Source organism: Fistularia commersonii, chromosome 25, assembly GCF_037954325.1.
Source record: "Fistularia commersonii isolate RoL2024-O1a breed Wild chromosome 25, RoL_Fcom_v1.0, whole genome shotgun sequence".
Classification (NCBI taxonomy): domain Eukaryota; kingdom Metazoa; phylum Chordata; class Actinopteri; order Syngnathiformes; family Fistulariidae; genus Fistularia; species Fistularia commersonii.
The window spans coordinates 5,424,170-5,444,171 of NC_141308.1; the positions used below are offsets into that span (position 1 = coordinate 5,424,170).

The 20,002-nt window shown below is 40.9% G+C and overlaps 2 protein-coding genes across 2 annotated transcripts in view; one reads left to right on the forward strand and one right to left on the reverse strand.

The window, feature by feature from the left end:
* The window catches only part of sntg1 (syntrophin, gamma 1), a 33,803-nt gene extending 22,756 nt beyond the window's left edge, over positions 1-11,047 (reverse strand). The window contains exon 1 of the mRNA XM_086172869.1: positions 10,595-11,047. The gene's annotated coding sequence lies outside the window, so the exon portion shown is untranslated. The remainder of the gene's footprint in view (positions 1-10,594) is intronic.
* Positions 11,048-16,494: 5,447 nt separating this feature from the next.
* Positions 16,495-18,592, forward strand: snai2 (snail family zinc finger 2). The gene is made up of 3 exons (XM_086172871.1): positions 16,495-16,717; positions 16,825-17,346; positions 17,676-18,592. Exons 1-3 carry the CDS (start codon positions 16,639-16,641, stop codon positions 17,855-17,857), a joined length of 783 nt encoding a protein of 260 aa, XP_086028997.1. The 5' UTR covers positions 16,495-16,638; the 3' UTR covers positions 17,858-18,592.
* Positions 18,593-20,002: the final 1,410 nt, after the last annotated feature.

Below are 20,002 nucleotides of genomic sequence, written 5' to 3' on the forward strand. Positions count from 1 at the left end.
GGAGCTGCTGTCTGCAGCAGATGCCAGCAAATGCAGTTATACTTCTTGAAAATTGAGATGGGTTTGTTACGCTTACTACATGTTTACTTTGTCTCGGGTAAATCCTGGGAGTTCAGCTTTTACTCTGATGAGTGGACATGGAAGGTATAATGTTGAGAAGGCATCCCATGTTATCCATCAGGAAAACATTACAAAGCGGAAGAAACATGCAGGAACCTTATTATGGTTTCTTATGTTAAGACTAAATGTTTTCCGAGGCTTGTGGCCCCCCACATAAGGTGTGTGTAAACATGTGCACGCAAACGCACACAACCATACAAACACAAATAGAAAATACTTTCCATATAATAAATTAAGCTGAATTTATTTCATCTTAACCATTTCAACACTTGTAGTAATTTGACTCTATTTCTCTTCAGCGTTCCTTATTTAAAATTATATAATTTTAACCTGCTTCCTTAACTTGGGTCAGATTTGATTTTATGATACAATAACCTTTGGTGTTTTGGACCATCAATTAGGTTTTTAATTTTTTTTAGGTACAGAATAAGCTTCTTGTTATTTTCAGCTATCTCCTTTTTTTTCAATCAACAATATTATTTCAGTTGTAGTGTGGGAAATATATTTAAATAACAAAATATTTGATTTATGTGCAACCACCGGGACATGTTTACACTTTCCCCAACAAGGTGGTTCATTTTGATTAAAAAATATCTCATGATTGATATGATTTGTTTTCCCATGAGTCACAATAGACCTCTTGCTGCACCTGCATCCACTGTCGCCATCTAACATGTTGCTGCTTTTTAATATGGTGCTGTCATGTTTTTCATAATAGACTTTGAATGCGGGGGGAGGTGGGGCTCAGCAGCTCTGGGAAGGTGACACTCGTACTGTTAAAGCTCAAAAAGGGCCTGGGGTTGACAGATGTGCTGAAAGTGCCACTGAATAAAGAACCATATCTTCTCCATGCATGCATCAATAAAGAGAAAATATTAGAATAAAAGCATCTGTATTTGACTGACCTGGTTCCAGCTGATGAAAAACTAAAATGATTACATTTTAGCCCTGGAATTTCCCCCCTCCTTCTCCCTGTTATAAAATTCGAGTACATGTGCATTATGCATATGTGCTTCATTTCCTAAGTTCAACTAATGGACTCAAAGTCCATTCTCACTGTTTGCAACCTTGGGGCTTTAAGTTTCACATCAATTTAAAAAACACAATTTTTGCAGTTGGTGTAATTCTTTAAAGACTAGAATTACAGTAACAATAGGATAAAATGTACACTTTCATCAATAACTGTAATGTGCTTGTTTCAAAGAAAAGGACTGATATATTACTCTTCACAAAGAGGTTTAAGCATGCAATTGTCAGAAAAAGACAAAAAGCACAAACTGTTCAAATACAAGCCTGATATAGTGCAAAATGTTCATGATAAGCCACAAAGACAGTCAGTTCTCAGATTTGGCTCAATATGAAACAATATTTCTGGTTAAAGATCTGACAGCTGCATTCTAATAAACATGAAAAACATCCAGAGATTATTGGTCAGCTCAGTATGGTTTTATTTCTAAAACAATGATTGAAGTATGTGCTTGTCCCAGTTCCCTAGACAATGTGAGAGACTTATTCATGTCAATGAGGCCTTTAAAATAAACAGTTCAAGGGCTCTAATTCAGACTGTATTCTCTCCAATTGGCTCAGATGATTTACTGTACAGCATGTATTGTGAACATTTAAGCAGGGGGGAAAAACACGGGATTTGATTGAATATAATCTTCTGGAAATTTGATGACCTAATGAGCTCTAGGTTGCTGAAGACAATTGTGAGAGTGCAACGGCAGATCTTTTGTACTTCCTAAAAATAAGCGTTTAATACTATTTTAGTGGCATCTGCATCCAGCGCAATGATACCGGTTACTTTTTTAATATTCCATGTCATTGCACGCTTATTCTCTTTCCAAGTTGTTAGCCACATTCTTATAGACATGCAGGTTGTTCTATGCAAACATTTATGTAGATACAAAACAACGGTTGCTTTTAAGAGTACTTGTAAGCAGGCTGTCAAAAGACATGAGATATAAGCAACAAATAAGAACTTAGCATCAAACATTGCAGTGTGATGCCACCAGAGCTATGTTTCAACAGGCCTGTATTTACTGAGAATATCGTTTAAATCAAATGAGCCTCATTTGAGTGTTACTAAAGGTGCTATTTTGTATTTTCTGTCAAATTAGTTTAAGGATCGATCACTCATGCAGATAGAAAAAAATATCTATCTCATCCCCTTTTAAATTCTCTTGGAACATACTTCAAAATACAGGTCTTTCATTATCTAATAAGTCAATATCTAAGACCCAGTAGCTGTGGCTCAAGCCATGCCAGATGCTCTTGAATAATGGGCAGACGGGTAAATTAGTGATGGACATATTTATAGACTGCGCTCCTAACTCTGATCTATGTCTTTTGGCAGCACTGGGCCGCCAACCATTTCACAAACTGGTTCCCTGTTGTATCACTGGATATCAAGAAACAAGCGCAGGCTAAAGCAGAATAAGCACTTAGATTCAATCGCTGCTAAAGTTGTCCAGCTGTAGTTATGATCCATATTTATCGGAGGTAATATAGTTTGTAAACATGGCTAAATGTTTACAAACTATGCAAACTATGACTTCCTTGATGCAGCAGTGAGCTGACACTGAATAATAGTTTAGGAGATGGTTAGGTGGAATAATTAGAACTTAGACAGAGACGTCTTTTGACATTCTGGAGTTAAAATGTCATTACTCTTTCACTCCATGTCAAAGTAATTTTTTTGTGATATAGTATGACATAGCGATTTGTAAAAAAAGCAGCTCTATATAACTAGTGTTGCTGGACTTCTTGACCTCCTTAAACATTTTTCTCACTTCGTTTTTGAACAGAACAGTTTTGCCAGAAACACTTATTGTGCCTCATAGAGAGATTAGTATGCATATTAATCATGACTAGAAATTATTGTTTCTCTGCCAGTAATGAAATTAGAAGAAATTCTGTCAAGGCATGACTAAGATATTAGTCATGTATTCAATCTATTAGAAAAACAGTAACAGGCAACACTACTCTGTTGGTGTGTGCTACCGAAATCCGATGAACGTATACTGACGGAGTCCTTGACTGGTTGGCACTAAACTCCTAACATGGATTAAACGTATCCGAAAAAATTAAACAGAGTTTAATGATATTGGTGCAAAACCCCATTCAAAATATACTTCAAAGGTATATTTATTTCATTTATGTTACATAACGTTAAAGAATATTGCCATCTATGCTATACACAGCCCTGTGACGCACAGCCTTGTGACAGCACACTGCTTTGTGTTCCTTTTGTAGTCAGATCTTTAGCATCCGCTCAATATCTCTAGTCTCCCTGCTGTTGCAGGGATCTGAACTTGCCATTCTTGTGATATATGTTGTCTGCCATTTTAACGGTGCCATTTAAACATATCTGACACAATGTGAGAACTTTGTGATTTTGTATATGTAACTGTTGCTTCAGAGATAAGCTTTACTTCCTTACCTTTGTCACATTTGATAGTAAGCAACAAGTTTTCACAATCTTGTTTACGTGATTAACGTCATTAACATTTCAGTCGAAAAGCAATGAACACACTGAATTTGATATATTTTCTTTTTTAGAAAAGGTTAAGATATCTGGTGACAATTACAGAGATGAGATCTGTGGAATATGTAAGATACCACCAATATATCATTTAACAACCAGAGGACACCTGACAACTGCAACCAGGCAATCCAAGTCATCCAGAATCCTCCTCCCCTCCTAAAATTATTTATTTCATGCCTATACTTAAATATCAGCAGGGGAGCTCATCTGATAATCAGCAAATTTGTTGATCCATGTGACTGGATATCATCGAGAAGACAGAACGTACATAAGGTTATCCAGATATAAAGATAAATTTAGCTTATGATTTGGCTCGGCAAATGATAAAAGATTGTTTTAATGAAAAAATAACGAAAATATATACAGGGGTTAGGAAAATCAACAAATATCTATGTCTTATCTTTATAAATAATACTGCAGTATTTTTTTTTCCAATGGCATCCTTAATGAAGTTCTTCATTAAAATGATTAATCTTTTATCTCAGACCTATTTGAAGCCATTTGTTTTTTCTTGAATTTGCTTTAAACTATATTCACCTGAAAAGTGCACAGCTATATTTTTTAGATTTTCATTTTTGCTGCAAACCAGTGAACACAACTCAACTGACACAATATTTTGATCAATTTTCATGTACCATACAGCAAATTGTCATAAATTTGTATTATCTTTTTACAGTAGTCATAGCAAATAATAGAAACAAAACCCAATAAATTACAATATAAAAAAGAATGAGAGAAAAATTCGAGAAGAAAGATAGAGGTGACTCTTATTCAGTAGCCTGTAGTTTAGAGACAAGACTTGCTCCTGACTTTCATATAATTTTGCAAATTATTTGAAAATTTGACAACTACGGCAATGCTTAATGCATCCCCTTATATAGGTGATAAGGCAGTGCCTGTGAATAAAGGATTGGATGAGTTAAGCATGTAATCTTGCTTGAGGCTACACAAATGAATGAAGCAGCCCTTATATTCCAGTGAATAGCATAATTATTTCTCCTAATGAGAGACCATCTGTTTGAACAGATCCTTACTGTATATACATACATTATTTCTAGCAGATCGTGCACAGCTGAGCAGGGAAAGGAAAATGTTAGGGCCTGGTAATGGCACCATGCTGTGTGTCAAGCACACGAGAGGATTAAAAGGTACAGCAATAAATCTGTAGGCAAAGCTACGGTAAAATAAAACTAAACGGTTGAGGGATAGTGCTGCTGAACTTTTGAAAGGTAATGCTAAGAAATGTAAGACTCCTAAAATGCATCTCAATTGCTTTGAGGAAAAGTATGAATTCACACTGCATGACTATAAATGACTAAAAAACATGCACATGAAGAAGCATTACACAATTCACTGACACGATTGCAAACATTCAAGTTGAAACTTTCCAAATATGAGGGTGGCAGAGTAAAACTGTTTCGATGTCTTTGTAGTTGTGTTTTGGAATTTTTATCGTTTTCTGTATTGTTTCTCATTTTCTGGGAATAGCAAAGATTATACCGATAACAAACCGTTACATTTACAAGGATTATTGTTTGACTAATGAATACCAATAATAACAATAATTCATAGCAAAATTGTTCAAAAAAAAAAAAAAAAAAAAAGGGATACAACAACATACAGACACAAAACTACACAAACCACATTATCATATATGTGTGAATAAGAGGAATCCGGGTGGAACGGTGAGGCTACAGGGAGTGGAGATCAAGAAGTTGGGAGGATTTCAGGTACTTGGGGTCAACAGTCCAGAGCAACGGAGAGTGTGGAAAAGAGGGGAAGAGACGGATTCCAGCAGGTTCGAATGGGTGGAGAAAAGTGTCGGGGGAACTATGTGATAGAAGACTACAGGCAAGAATGAAAGGAAAGGTGTACAAGACAGTGGTGAGATCAGCAATGCTGTATGGTTTAGAAACAGCTACAGTGACGGAAAGACAGGAGGGAGAGTTAGAGGTCGCAGAGATGAAGATCCTAAGGTTCTCTTTGGGAGTGACAAAGATGGATAGGATCAGGAATGAGTCTATCAGAGTACATGTTAGATGTTTTGGAGAGAAGGTCAGAGAAGCCAGACTGAGATGGTTGGGTCATGTACAAAGGAGGGATAGTGAATATATCGGTAGACAGATGCTGGAATTGGAGCTGCCAGGCAGGAAGTCTCGAGGAAGACCAAAGATTTATGGACGCAGTGAGAGAGGATGTGACGGTAGTTGGTGTGAGAGAGGAGGATACAGAGAATAGGGTTAGATGGACCCCTGAGGGGAAAAGCTGAAAGGGGAAGAAGAAGTTTTGAAAAGGCAACATTTTTTGAGTATTGTATTCATAATAACATATCAAAGAAGGAAAAAATAGGGTTTGTTCAAGTGAGATAATGTTGGGAGGATTTGGAAGCAGTTTTATTTTTTAAGTTTCCTAATGTTTGGAAGAAACAGACATGGATATGCGTTCTAGAAACCACAACACAAACCCAACCATTGGGTTGATATACAGTTATACCCCTAATAGCAACTCAAGCTTGTATGCAAAAACAGGATTTGATTCCGCAATGAAAATGTTTTTTTTTGCAACATAATACTGAAAATTGATCATTACACTTTGCTCAAGACTCATTCATTCATTATCTATACTGCTTATTCTGCACTCAGTGTTGCAGGGGTGGCTGGAGCCTGTTAGAGCTGTCAATGGGCAGGAGGAGAGGTGCACTCTGGACTGGTCACTCATCCATCACGGGGCCACATATTGATACATAAGCCCATTCTTTCCCTCATTCACACACCGGTGCAACTTACTCATCAATTTGGAACCGGAGGAACCCGGAAGAAACCCATGCAGACACGGAGAGAAGATGCAAACTCCACACAGAAAGACCCCCGATCAAAACTGAACCAAATGCTTTCTTGGTGTGAGTTAAAAGTATTATCCAATGTCCCTTTGCTCTGAACTGTTCAGGGACCTGACAGAGTGAGATTCTAGGCCACAAGTACAAAAAATAATCTGTCAACTTGGATACAGTAGCTGTGACTTGTTTTATACAGGTGAAATATATTTCAAGTTGAGGTACAGATAATTAAAGTAAATGAGAAATGAATGTTACTGTAAAGGCAAATGTATGATAGAACACAAATGCATTATAGAAAACCACATTGGTCTTGCTGTATTGTTGCTGTAAACGTCATCTTGATTCCTCTGTAGGTCGTGTACATGTGGAGAAATTGACAATAAAGTTGACTTTGACTACATGTCATATTGCATATGTTGTGTATGAAACCAAATCACGAGGGAACACCTCCCTGCCCAACCCTAAGTGGATATTGCAGATTACAAAAGTACATCAAGCAAACTTTTACATGGGATACACACTGCTGGTGGACAAACCTCACTGCTCACTGCAATAGAACTAAACAAACAACATAAACAGCCTTTGTTATTATCATCCCTAAATAATAAGGCTAGCTTTCATTAGTTTTCAGAAATGAAAGTGCTTCATCCAATAAGTCCAATAACCCAAATAAAGATTGCGGGTTCTCGACAAACCCTTATCAGTATAACTACAATTCTTTGTTTCACAAGATCAATTAAGTCTTTCGAAATCTGTTCTTTCACACTGAACGCCATGCACAGAGCGGTTTATAATCCAAATGCGGACATGTTTTCTTTTGGAACTGAAGTTGCACTTGTTCTCTGACAAATGTAACATTGTTTTTAAGCAGAATGGCAGCATGCTGTGGCAGCTGCATCTCTGGAATGACAGGGCAGCTTTGACCCCCGGATTAGTCTTCTGGCAGTGAATAAAGAGACTAAAAGACATATTTCTGTCACCACAGAACAAATCCTTGTGATAAAGTAGTCGGTCACTTGCATTTCGTTCTTGCTAATTGTTGAGCACTATAATGTTTGCAACCTGTTACTGTAAAGTATTTTCATCTTGCGTCTTTGGTTTTTTGACGATAACCACTGACATATAGGAGAAATGTGGGGGTTTTATTGCAAGATGTAAAACTGACAAAGGGAGCCAATCTTTATAATTCATTACAATTGAGAACCCACGACGAGAAAACGTTTCTGCTTGAATTAAACTTCCACAAAGAGTCTATAATAAAAAATAATAATTGGCAAACAGCTTTGTGTGAGCTGATAAGCTGTTATCATTATGCGTGTACGCTTTCCGAATGTCTGTGCTACAAAAACTTCATTTACACCCATTCAAGTAAATAGAAACTACTATGGCAATAGTTTACTAGTTGAACAGAAGCAAAATTGTAATCTGGGTTAATTGCTGCTCGGGGCTATTTCACTACTCGCAGGTCGAGTAAATTGCAAATGTTCCACAGGATACACAGTGGTACAATTCACTTTACAACACTGCCCTCCATCAAAGCTGCACCGCTACAGTAGGATGATGTCAAGCCAGCAGAGCTCGGTGAATAAGTGACTCCACAATAATCAAATCTGACCTCAAATCGCTCGTCGTGGTTCACTCGCAGGTTATAAAACAAAAAGAAATACTGCCTTCTTAACAGAAATCAACTACTGAAGGTAAAGATGATCTCCGAGGGTTTTCATTTCTGTGTCCGGCTCGGTGGCAATATCGTAAACGGCTGTGTATATTCTATCTCTTTATTGCTTCTCTCGCAGCATTTATAACTTATGTGTAGCTTTAACTGCTTGTGTCGGTGTTGCAGTCCTGCACCTGTAAATCACATGGGCCGGAATATGAGGCGCATGTAAATGAGGGCCGTGTCTTCTCACTTCTTTGTCATGAGAATTTTGCGTGTATTCGCTTCATTAGCCATCAATCTCCACTAAGCTGGGTTAATAGTTTGCACTTGCACGATAGTGACTCCGTGGCACAGGCCGCTAACATTTTTCAGACCCCGAGAGAAATATGTCATACATCATTGTATAATAAAAGCATATTGCAACTCTTGTGTGAATTCAACATCCATAGCCATTTGTGTTGATGGTCTACCAAACATTTAGGTAAAAGCTCAGGAACATCAGGTGTGATATATTTTTGTTTCAGTTCATGAGCTCTGGAGCTGGATTGTAAATTAAGATGCCCAGACATGCTCCCATAGCTCTTGGGAAAATGTTAAAGCATCGCTCCGTTTCAGAGGGTTAGACCGTCCTGCTAAAGTACAGGGCAAAATTCCATTTCAGTGTTTGTATTCATTTTACTGACACTAATTGCCGCCTTTTGATTAGCTCTGACACATTTGTTGGAGTTTCAAGCCATTATTAGAAGCGCAACCCACCCTTCTGTGATCCAAATAGGTCACTGAATAAAGCTTCATGGCATGAGAGGAGAAATAATGCTGCACACCAAGCACTCAACCTCTGAATGTGGCTAATGCTGGGGGAGGGTAGCACCACCATGGCACCATGCACGCTTAAACGTAAATTTCCGGAGTGTGGATTTTTAATGAGCCAATGGGATTCAGATATAGGGGAAACAACAAATTATTGATTAATCCAGAAGCAAAGATAAAGTGCGGAGGCACTCTTAGTTGTGCGCCGTAGACACCGTTTCCTCGCAGTGCTATAAATCAGGACGATGTTGGGGAAAACTTTGCGATAGTTGTCTCGTTCCAATTACCATCTGATTCAGACTGCGACACAGTACGTTGGGTTCCCACAGTGCTCGGTTCTGCGAGCCTGTTCGCCTGACATATTGACCAACCGTGACCGACACCATTTCACTCAAGCCTGATATTCTGCCAGTGCACCTCTGTCACTTGGCCAAACTGCTCTTTGATTTAAGACACAAGCAGAGTAAGGGGGGAGGGGGCAGCTGGGCGAAGGCATAAAATTGTCAATGGCATGTCAATGTCAACATTTCCCACTGTGGGAAGTGCGACCTCCAGTACATCACACTGATTGATCCTGACCTATGACCACCCAATGAGCTGAACTGTACATTCGGCTCAAGTCAGCTCTGCTCAATACGCCAGCACGGGCGCTGAGATGCCTAACACTTGCGTCTGCTGGTAAAATAAACCTGAAGACATGGGTTGCCCCATCTCTGAGAGCATCTTAGATACGAACCGCATTAATGGCCTGTCAGCTTGCAACCCGTAACGAGAAAAGCGAGCCTGTCTCCCTGCACTCACCTCCGTTTATAGTTATAGAGCAAATATAAATCTTCTTTAACTCTAGAGATTCAGGAGCTTTCCATGAGGCAAATAAAACACTGGACCAGCAGCGGCAGCAGCAGAATCCAGTAGCAAAATAGGCTCCTCTTCAGGGTTTATCACAGATGGGTTATTGCTAAATGCTTTTAAAGAATACTGCGTGCAGGGTTAGTGAGACTATCAGTTAGGCAATCAAAACAGTTTTTTTCTTTGGAAAAAAAAGAAAGGGGGAGGTTGTAGATCATTGGAATACAGCCAAGGTGAGTACTTAAAGATTGCTGAATAAAGAGAATAAAGATGAAAAGAGGTCTGTTGCTGCTGCACTGGCTGGAGGAACTGCGGTTACTTGTGTACCTGCACTGAGGCAATATTAAGGTTTCTGCAAGCCTACATATTTCCGGCAAATCACACACACACACACACACACACACACACACTCTCTCTCTCTCTCTCACACACACACACACACACACACACACGCACACACACGCACACACACACACACGAAACGGTATTTCATCATGAGGCCCATCATGAGCGAAGTGCCCAGCAGTGCATCACACCTATGTGCCCACAGGGTACGATGCTTTATAATCCATCCGATCACATATGGAAGGGACATAAATCTTTGTAGACTGCATTGAGGTGTTACACGTCCACCCCACCACCACCACCACCACCACCCAAAAAAGTAGATCGTAAATTGATCCATGCATGGTTTCATGGCTGTTTGGCATCAGAATGAATCACCCACGTCTGTCATGCACAGAATACAAGGCAACGTGAAAGGAGAGCCTACCTGGATTTCTATTAACAGGTGGCGATTAGACATCAGATCCCATCGGACTCAAGCCCCCTTGTTTGCGTTGCTTCTTTTAAATTTATGCAAACGGTTGCTTAAAACATCTCGGCGAAATCACAATGAATCCCTTGTGGCATCATCGCCCACACGGCATCCTGGTCCACTACACCGTATAGCGATGAAGAAAACCTCGACGGAAAAGAAAAAAAAAACACACAGGCGCACTCGTTCGCCAAACCAGATTTGCCCATATTTTTCCTCGGCAGCGGTGAATATATATTTTTTTTCTTTGTTTGTTTGTTGTTGTTGTTGTTGTTGTTTTTTTTGTTTTTTTTTTAATTTTCATAAGGATACCTCTCCGTCGACATCTCTTGGCAGAGGCTCCTGTTTCACAGCTCGTCCGTCTCTCTCTAGCATCCCGCTGTTATGGAGAGCGAGAAAGAGAGAAAGAGAGAGAGACAGAGAGAGGAAAGAGAGGGGGAGGGAGGGAAGGAGGGGAAATGACTGAAAGCTGCGATCACATGCGGCTGGTTTAGACGCGCTCGCAGCAGCCGGAGAGGTCGCACAACTCCGGCTGCATCAATATTACATGACGCTACTTTCTCCCTGTACCGGGGACGTTCGCCGCCGGTCCCGAATCCCACCCGCACCGGAAAGAGAGAGACTCCCGACACTCACAGAGCCCCTTTTTTTTTTCGCGAACCGTCGACGTGCGCTAAGCTCACCGCGTTTGCCTGTGAGCATTTCTATTGTCTAAATACCCTATTTGGAAAGTTAATTGCGCGTTAAACGAGCATCGTGGTATAATTCCGCCCAGCTGAGAATAAAAAAAAGGCAAAAAAAAAAAAAAAAAAAAAGGAAAAAGGTAGCCGGGCCTACATTTCCCATAATCACTCACGCACTTTGCTCGACTTGAACTGCACATCCGTGCTCCGTCATTGTAGTACTCGAGTACTCGGGTCTCTTCCTGGAGGCCTGAGCAGCTGCGCGCAAGGATCAGGTGCGTCTCGTCCTGTCGCCATGCCAGATGACGCCCCCCTTCCTTCCCCCCCTCCATCCCCACCCCGCTGCTTCCCCATATGATGCAACCAGCTCCTCGACGTTGCCGTAAAAATGAATCTGCAGCACATATGGGGGTTAATGTTCCCTTACAGTTCCTAAATGAAAGGGGAGGGAGGCTACACTTGTTTCGCAAATGGGTCGATTGAGTCCCCAACCCGGGGGACGGTTTTGGACCAAACTTCTCCCCAACAACGGCCGTCCATCCCGACCTCACGGGTCACCGGGATTCTGGTTCGACAGTCAATCACAGGGCCACATAAAGGACAAAAAAAATAGTCACTCTTTCATTCACACATCTGGGGAATGTTTCCATTTTATTAAAATTAACCTCCTGCATGTTTTTTGACCTGTGGGAGGAACTCCACACAGAAAGGTCCCCTTGGGAATCGAACCGGGGCCCGTCTTTCTGTGAGGCGGAAGCGCTAACCTAGACTATACTGTTTTATATAAAGCAGAAATACCAAGGCTATTAATCTCCGGCAAACAGAGGTACGGCGGTGCGCCGCTTAGCACTCCCGCTCACAACACGAAGGTCCCGGTTCAATTCACAAAGGGGGCCTTCGTTGTTGTTTACATGTTCTTCCCTGGTTGGCGTGGGTTTCCTCTGGTTTCCTCTCACAATCCAAGGACGTGCACTGGCATGAATGACTGTCTGTCCCCATATGTGGTGCTGCGATCGACTCCCAACCGGTCCAGACCGGTGAACTCGCTCTGAAAGATGAGGGATTGGTTAACATAGCCATTTTTTGGGGGGTTCAAAGAAACGCAAGACATTGCATCGATGATCTGACCTTTGCGTGGCTAATTGTAAATTACATGACACATAATTTTCCAAACCTTTTAAAAGATTCTGACTGTCCGACGGTTAATTTAGACGGCGGGAGATTCAGCCGATATCTGATTTTCATGTGATTTCTTGCCCCTTACAGAAGCTCTTTCTGTGATGTTGAAAACAATTAAGCAAACTGTTTTTAAAATGAGAGATTAGCATATATATTGTACTGTAATTTTAGTCAGTTCTTCACATTAGCTATATCTCAGAGGGTGCAGAGGGACATTATCCATTTGTAATATGCATCTGTAAAGCTCATTTCAGCTCTGAGAAAGCCAAGAATGATGGTGTGATTTGTATGAAATGAATAAGTGCAGCTGCAGATGGGACATCAGGTTAGGATACTGGCATTTATTAACTGAGCCAAATGTGGTGCAAAAGTAATGATCTGGGCTTGACTTGAGCCAGAACTGGACCATATTTGACCAGTGGTTCCGCTTGGCAGCCACGCTCACTCTGAATCAGGAGCATATTTTTCACAAATAAGCTGCGGTGCAAGAACGACCCAAACTTTGTTATACTCTGTTTATACATATCACATGTGTTGCGCTGCTTCAGAATCAGCTCCAATGGCGTTTTAACCGTCACTTTTCGACCGCTCTTGATTCGCCAACGTTGTTGCTTTTGCCAGATCAGCGGTGGACTTATCTTTCCCATTATTCTATCTCTGGTCACTTTTGTAGCATTATAGCATCAAGATAACCCCCTTCTTAAAACACTGCTAAAATGGCAAATGTAACATTTTTGGTCCAAACTTGGGCCATATTTAAAATTAAAATGAGAAAAGTGTGGGTAAACTTTTTATTCCTGTATAAGAATAAGAATAAGAATAAGAATAAGAATAAGAATAAGAATAAGAATAAGAATAAGAATAAGAATAAGAATAAGAATAAGAATAAGAATAAGAATAAGAATAAGAATCAGAACGACTTTATTTATTCCAAAGGAAATTGTTGTGCCAGAGCAAAATTGTTGTGCCAGAGTGTTCATATTGTGTTCATATTGTAGGGTTTTAGTCGGAAAAACACCCGTGTGACGGTAAAATGTCTGTTTAATGAGCAATAGCTGTTGTTGGCCACAGCCACGCCACACAAGCCTGCAATACAACTAACTGCTCCCACTCAATTCCAGGTAAAAAAAACAGAATTCATTGCACCCCAAACCACACCCACAAAATACCCAGCAACCCCAAAATCACACAGAAAACAAGCATCAACATGAACCTCAACATGCGTGACTTGCCAGACTATGAACAAATCTATTTGATATAATCATGTGACTGTCCAATTCCTTTTTTTTTTTCATTCCCAGTAGCCTCTAGGTATTGTTCAGTCTTGTCATGTGACATATTGTATCAATTAGTGACATTTCTATCAGTTTTTAGACCAAATAAACAACATACCACATGTGAACACAATAAACCAACAAACATATGGTGTTTTGTTTGTGAATATCGACAAAAAACATGTTTCCTCTATCACCTTGCTGCAAAAAAATGATAACTGAGATAACCTCAGCCTCTTCACCTCCCGCTGCCGTCACAACATCACAAACACACCCAGTGTCTTTGCCGTCTCTCAGCTCACTGTAATAAAGCTTCTCACCCGGAAGTGGGCAAGATCGGTTGATCAGCTCATCGGCTGTATGTGGAGAGCTCAATTCAAGGCAAATATTACCCTTTAAATTAGATTAAGTTCATTTAGCCCTGTTGATTTAAAAACACTTGACCTTTTGAGGATGATTCTGGCCCATGAATACTATACCTTTTAAATCCTGGACCGAGTTGACTGACACTTTCTGAAAAAGCATCATGCTTTTTAGAACATGTGTTTGTTGGTGTGAAAGTGCCCTGTAATGATTTGCCACAGTTTTGCAAGGTTTTATCATTATTATCTTATCTTCATGCCGCACCAAACCTTGCCAAAAGCTGGCTTTTAAAAGAGAATAATGTAGAGGTGGGTCTTAATTCAATGCGACGAATCACAGAAAATAAGACCACAGTGACTCAACATGAGAATTTACTCTCAATATGGTAATGGAGACCTTTACCCGATTATCTCTGTCCAGCATTTATACAGGGAGGGAGCACGTCATGGCCGAATGGAAGGAGCTCTGCCATTTATAGGTTTAAAATCAATTCTTTGTTTTACAAGGAGCAACTGAAGAGAGGATAAAGTAGGAAGGGTGTAGTAAAACCATTGGTTGTAGCTCATACTCTCCCCATGCATTTAGAATAAGTTAGAGGTTTTTTTTTTGGGGGGGGGGGGCAAAAAAAAACACAACATAGATTGAGATGTATGGCTAAATGCACAAAATGTCCTTTAAGAATTGAATATTCACGGGAATCATTTAAGTTCAAACCATTTTCTAAAAGGCAGATATTAATCACACACAGTTTTTTGCATGCTGGCAGTGTAGAAAATGTTGAAAAACTGATCACGATGCCCCAGAGTCTTGGGCTTAAAAAGTCCGCTGATTTAGAGAGATTTGTGTTTTCCAGCGTTTCACAATAGCTGTAAGTAAGATGGAGATTCTTATTCTCAACAATTACCTCATTCATTTGTCCTAGATGCAAAATCAAACAAGGAAGGATTTTACACTTGGCAATGAACGGGTTGCTTCTCTTGGATATGATGTGGCTGGTGTAAGATATTGATTTCACTGCTTTATCTTTAATAGTGCACATGGTTTTTACTGGATTACCACCAAACACCACGATTCCTCACTCATCCTACTTACTAGCCACTCTTCCTCATTGAGCGCTGAATCCATGACAGTAGCCTGGAGTTATTACACACAGATAACCTTCCTTTCCTTTTATAATGTAAGCAGACACAAAGGGAAACTATCCATGATCTGCAATTATGTTTTCTGGATAAGATAAGCAGTTCACAATTAACTTAAGGCTTGTCCAAGACGTAAGGGGATTTTCATATCTGCTGACCTGCTCCAGGAGCTGCTTTGCAATATCAGACCAGCTCAGCCTTTCCTTTTGCATATTTCTTCTTTTTTCTTCTTCCTTTGACTCGTTAATGAGCAACTCCGATCTGAGATCCCAGAAGAGCAGATGTGAACACAAGGGGGCGTAGACTGCTAACTTTGCCTCCCCTTGTCCGGTTTTAGCAGCACGGGGATAAATTGGATTACAGTGTCATGTCTGACCTTGGGAGGAAACTACACTTAAATTTACATTTGGAGGACTACTGCCATATTGCATTACTGACAAAAGAATGCGTGGCTTTCTGCACACACAGTTCTATGTGTGTGTGTGTGTGTGTGGGGGGGGGGGGGTCCATCCTTTGGAAAAAGCTGATTGTATTGATTGCAGCATATAAATTGGTTTAATGCATGATTGTGCATCATCATTAATGGTGATGCAAAAGGCTCCATGCATATAAAAGTAGCACACGTGGATAATAAACCATGTATGCCTGCAACATGAGCAATGGTAGATTTTGGATTCAAAGTGTTTATTGCCATGTGTACAGTTAGAAAATGCGTTTAACTGTTCATTGAAGTTCTCCACAGTGAAGCCAGATAATCTCCCAGACAAAATTCTCTATCATCTGCAAAATAACACTAAATAATAAGAATAATGTGAATATTAAACATAGATACACTTGATTCAACAAAGACCAAAGTCCTGAAGAGTTGTATGACAAAAACAACCGTCGATGTCAGAGTAGATTGCGTAAGTAATCAGCTTTTTGTTTTCAATTCCTCGCACTTTATCTAATTCGAGAGTGCAGTTTTTTTTAAAGAAGTCACTTTAGGCCAATTCCCACGTACACTCGCATCGTTTCAGGGGAAAAATAAAGATCTTAAAACACCTGTCTGGTGTAAATGGCACCGACCCAGCCGCTCACAAGCTCAGCCCTCAAAAGCTCCGAGCGCTCCGCGCGTAAAGGCTCGGTTTAATTGGTTTAAACTCCCATGTATATGTAAATGCAGTGCGCGGCTCCTCCCTACCTGATAGGGAGTATTTTACAGCTCTTAACAGCTTCTCTTCACTACACTTTCCCAGAGCGCAGAGCCACGCACCATGACACCCCACCGGACTTGAGTAATAAGGATTTCCGTCGTCGCGCAGTCAGCAAACGTTCAAACGCTGTTCCAAAGAGGAAAGTTTTGCTCAAGTTCTTCCAAGATGCCACGCTCGTTTCTGGTCAAGAAACATATAAACTCCGCTAAAAAGCCAAATTATAGTGAGCTGGAAAGTCCAACAGGTAAAAAAAAAGAAAAAAAAAAAAAAAGTTTGGAAGTTTTGTGTTGCGCTTTTTTTTTTTTTTTTGGCTCTTTTTCTAACGCGCTAACTTCTGTCGCTTTCTTTCAGTCTTCATCACGCCGCACTTCTACAAGGGCCTCCCTCTCCCTGTCATCCCGCAGCCGGAGATCCTGAGCCCGGCAGCCTACAGCCCCATCACCGTCTGGACTACCAGCAACTTGCCGCTGTCTCCGATCCCGAGCGACCTGTCCCCCATCTCTGGATACCCTTCCTCCCTCTCCGACACCTCCTCGAAAGACCATAGCGGGTCCGAAAGCCCGAGGAGTGATGAAGATGAGCAGATGCTGGCCAAGCTGACAGACCCTCACGGAGTGGAGGCTGAGAAATTCCAATGTAGTTTGTGTAGCAAGTCTTACTCCACGTACTCTGGACTGCTCAAGCACAAGCAGCTGCACTGCGACGCTCAAACGAGGAAATCCTTTAGTTGTAAATACTGCGAGAAGGAATATGTTAGTCTGGGAGCTCTCAAGATGCACATCAGGACTCACACCTTGCCTTGTGTTTGCAAAATATGCGGGAAAGCTTTCTCCAGACCCTGGCTGCTCCAAGGACACATCAGGACGCACACTGGTGAGTGAAAATGGAATATCAGAGGGGCCTCCGGTGTGAGGAGGCGGGTTAAAAAGCGTCAACAAGTGCCTTAGTGTTCCATCCAGCTTGTAGAGAATATATGATCTTCAGTAAGTCTCAGGATGCGGTTGCTTCCTGTAGTTTTCCTTTATGAGGTGCGCTAAAATTTACTGCAGTGCACACAGCCAGAAATAGAAGAGCCGAAATGCTTTGGAAGAAACATCACTTGGATGTAGGTGTGACAGTATGACAGTGTGTGTGTGTGTGTGTGTGTGTGTGTGAGTGTTTTCAACCATGACCATGTCTCTTTCTCGTTTCTGCCCTGACAGGAGAGAAGCCGTTCTCCTGCCCTCACTGCAACAGGGCATTTGCGGACAGGTCCAATCTCAGGGCTCACTTACAGACCCATTCGGATGTGAAAAAATACCAATGCAAGAACTGCTCCAAAACCTTCTCCAGGATGTCTCTTCTGCACAAGCATGAGGAATCTGGTTGTTGTGTGGCACACTGAACTCGGATATTCTTCCACAACCAGCAACCGTTTTTTTTTTTTTTGTTGTTGTTGTTTCCAGGCCCAGGAGATCTGTCAGGGAATCACATCGTAGGGGTTTGTTGTTTGATCGCGCAGACCGTCTCCACCTTTGATTTCAGAGTGAGAAACAGCTCATTCACGTGTTTCTTGTTTCGAGCAGTGTTTCCGGGATTGCAATCAGTGTTGAGCTTTTTTCCGTGCCATGTACTCACCTACCTGTACTATTCATGCACTTTCTGCATGTCTAGAATGTTTTTTTATATGCCTTCACCATGTTATCTTCAGTGTTTGTACCAATTTCTCCCGATAGCTGAGAGCTCTGTGTTTACGGAGTCCACCACTTTTGCATAAGAACCACAGGCATGATACCAAAAGTCGCATCATGAATGATAGCATAAGCATAAACCGTGGAATACTGAAGCCATTATTACTTGGGGAGCAAGTGCAAAAAAAAAAAAGATTGCTTCTTTCGATGAACGTTGCACAGTCAATTGTATCAATTTGCCAGCGCTCAAATAGCGATACGGTTTTTCTAAAGTGCCACAGTTTTTCCTAAGCAATAATATGTATTTTTCAACAGTTTGCTTTTATATTTTATATTGAATGTAAGTGTGACTGAGATGATTGTATATCAACAGTGAAAACTGCGATGCTGAATGATTTTCATATTTTCGTGACACTTTGAAAAATAAAGTTTCATGACATTTTGTATAATTTTGGGGTATTGTGCAGGTTACTCTTCCAGGTTACTGGTGGCCCTCCAGCCCGGGTTCTGTTTGTCAGCAGCTCATTTGGACAGACTCGAAAGGATTCACCGAGAGTCAAACGGAATACCTTGCGCCGAATTATACGAATTTAAATCCAAGCTGCGACCGTCTCACGTTGTACAGATGTAAAAATAAGAAGAAACATGATTCAGCCTTGAATCGAGCCTGAACCTGTTCCTTGTGAACCTGTCCAGACATCAAACAATCTTGAAATTTAACACATACCAGCTATATTGATCTGCACTCCCTTGTTATACTCTTTGAGGGCTCATGAGAGTATTTCTTTGCGCAAGTGTGTGTAGCATTTAAATGTGAGGGCGTTGTTCCCCAACAACCAACTTTAAAACGAGTCCCCTCATCGAGCATCTGGCGTTAAAATCATTCCCGCTCACTAACAACCATCGCTGCAGCAGCGCAGGGCAGTCAGATATCTAGATTTTAATGTTTTCCCCGAAACGGCTAAAATTTGCATCTGCTCTGACAACCAACTTGAATTCTGGGATGCTTGCCATCAAGTATTAAATAGACTTCCTCGGGCTACATTTTGTTGTCTTTTACCATATGCTATCGACTTGCAGCACATTGGGATGGATCACAAAAAGTGCATCGCCTAAAGGGATACAGGCAAAGTTGAACTCTTTCGAACAAACCCGGAGAGTGTTCCTGTTCGCCCTAATGGCCAAAAGCTGCTGACCTGAAATACGTGATTTGACAAATAGACACTTGTTTTGCTTGCAGTGTGAGGCTGAACTGCCTTGTGGATACTTCTTTTTCACTGTGAATCATCATCAGGCTATTCTAGGTGCACTCTGCTGCTCCCTGGACTTCCCCAGGTGGTTTTGGGCTCTTCTATCTCACTGAGCGCAGGTGCAACCGGCAGCGATTTAAACCACAGCCACAGGTCTGGTAACACAGTGGAAACCTCAAGTGTGTAATTTTAAGCAGTGGGGCCTGTTATTCAGATCATTTGCCTTTTAAAAGAAAGTGCCATCAAGAGGGCACTCCAAGCCTCACCACTTCTGGGATATTGACTGTGGGGGGTTTTCTTAATGTTCTTTGTAGAGTTTAATATGTTTCATTCCTCAGACCAAACATATCATGTGTGTTTCTATGACTGACCTATGTGTGTGTGTTTCTATGATTAGATTTCTTCTGAACCATTAAGAAGCCGTAATACTGAAGACTGAAAAGCTTCATTACATTTGGCTTCACAAATGATCCCAGTTGGCAGGATACGATCAAAAAGATATATTTTTAGATGGAACATCTCCTAAAGTCTCTGAGAAATTGCACGTCTCGATCAGAACTTCTATCCCAGTCAAAGCAAGTCAGAACCAAAAGTGACGAATACAGTATA

Excerpts from the sequence above, each read along its gene's own strand:
- snai2 (XM_086172871.1), top strand. The coding sequence starts at position 16,639 with ATGCCACGCTCGTTTCTGGTCAAGAAACATATAAACTCCGCTAAAAAG. Across the intron at positions 16,718-16,824 it reads TGAGCTGGAAAGTCCAACAG|TCTTCATCACGCCGCACTTC; the intron begins GTAAAAAAAAAG and ends GCTTTCTTTCAG. Across the intron at positions 17,347-17,675 it reads ACACATCAGGACGCACACTG|GAGAGAAGCCGTTCTCCTGC; the intron begins GTGAGTGAAAAT and ends CTGCCCTGACAG.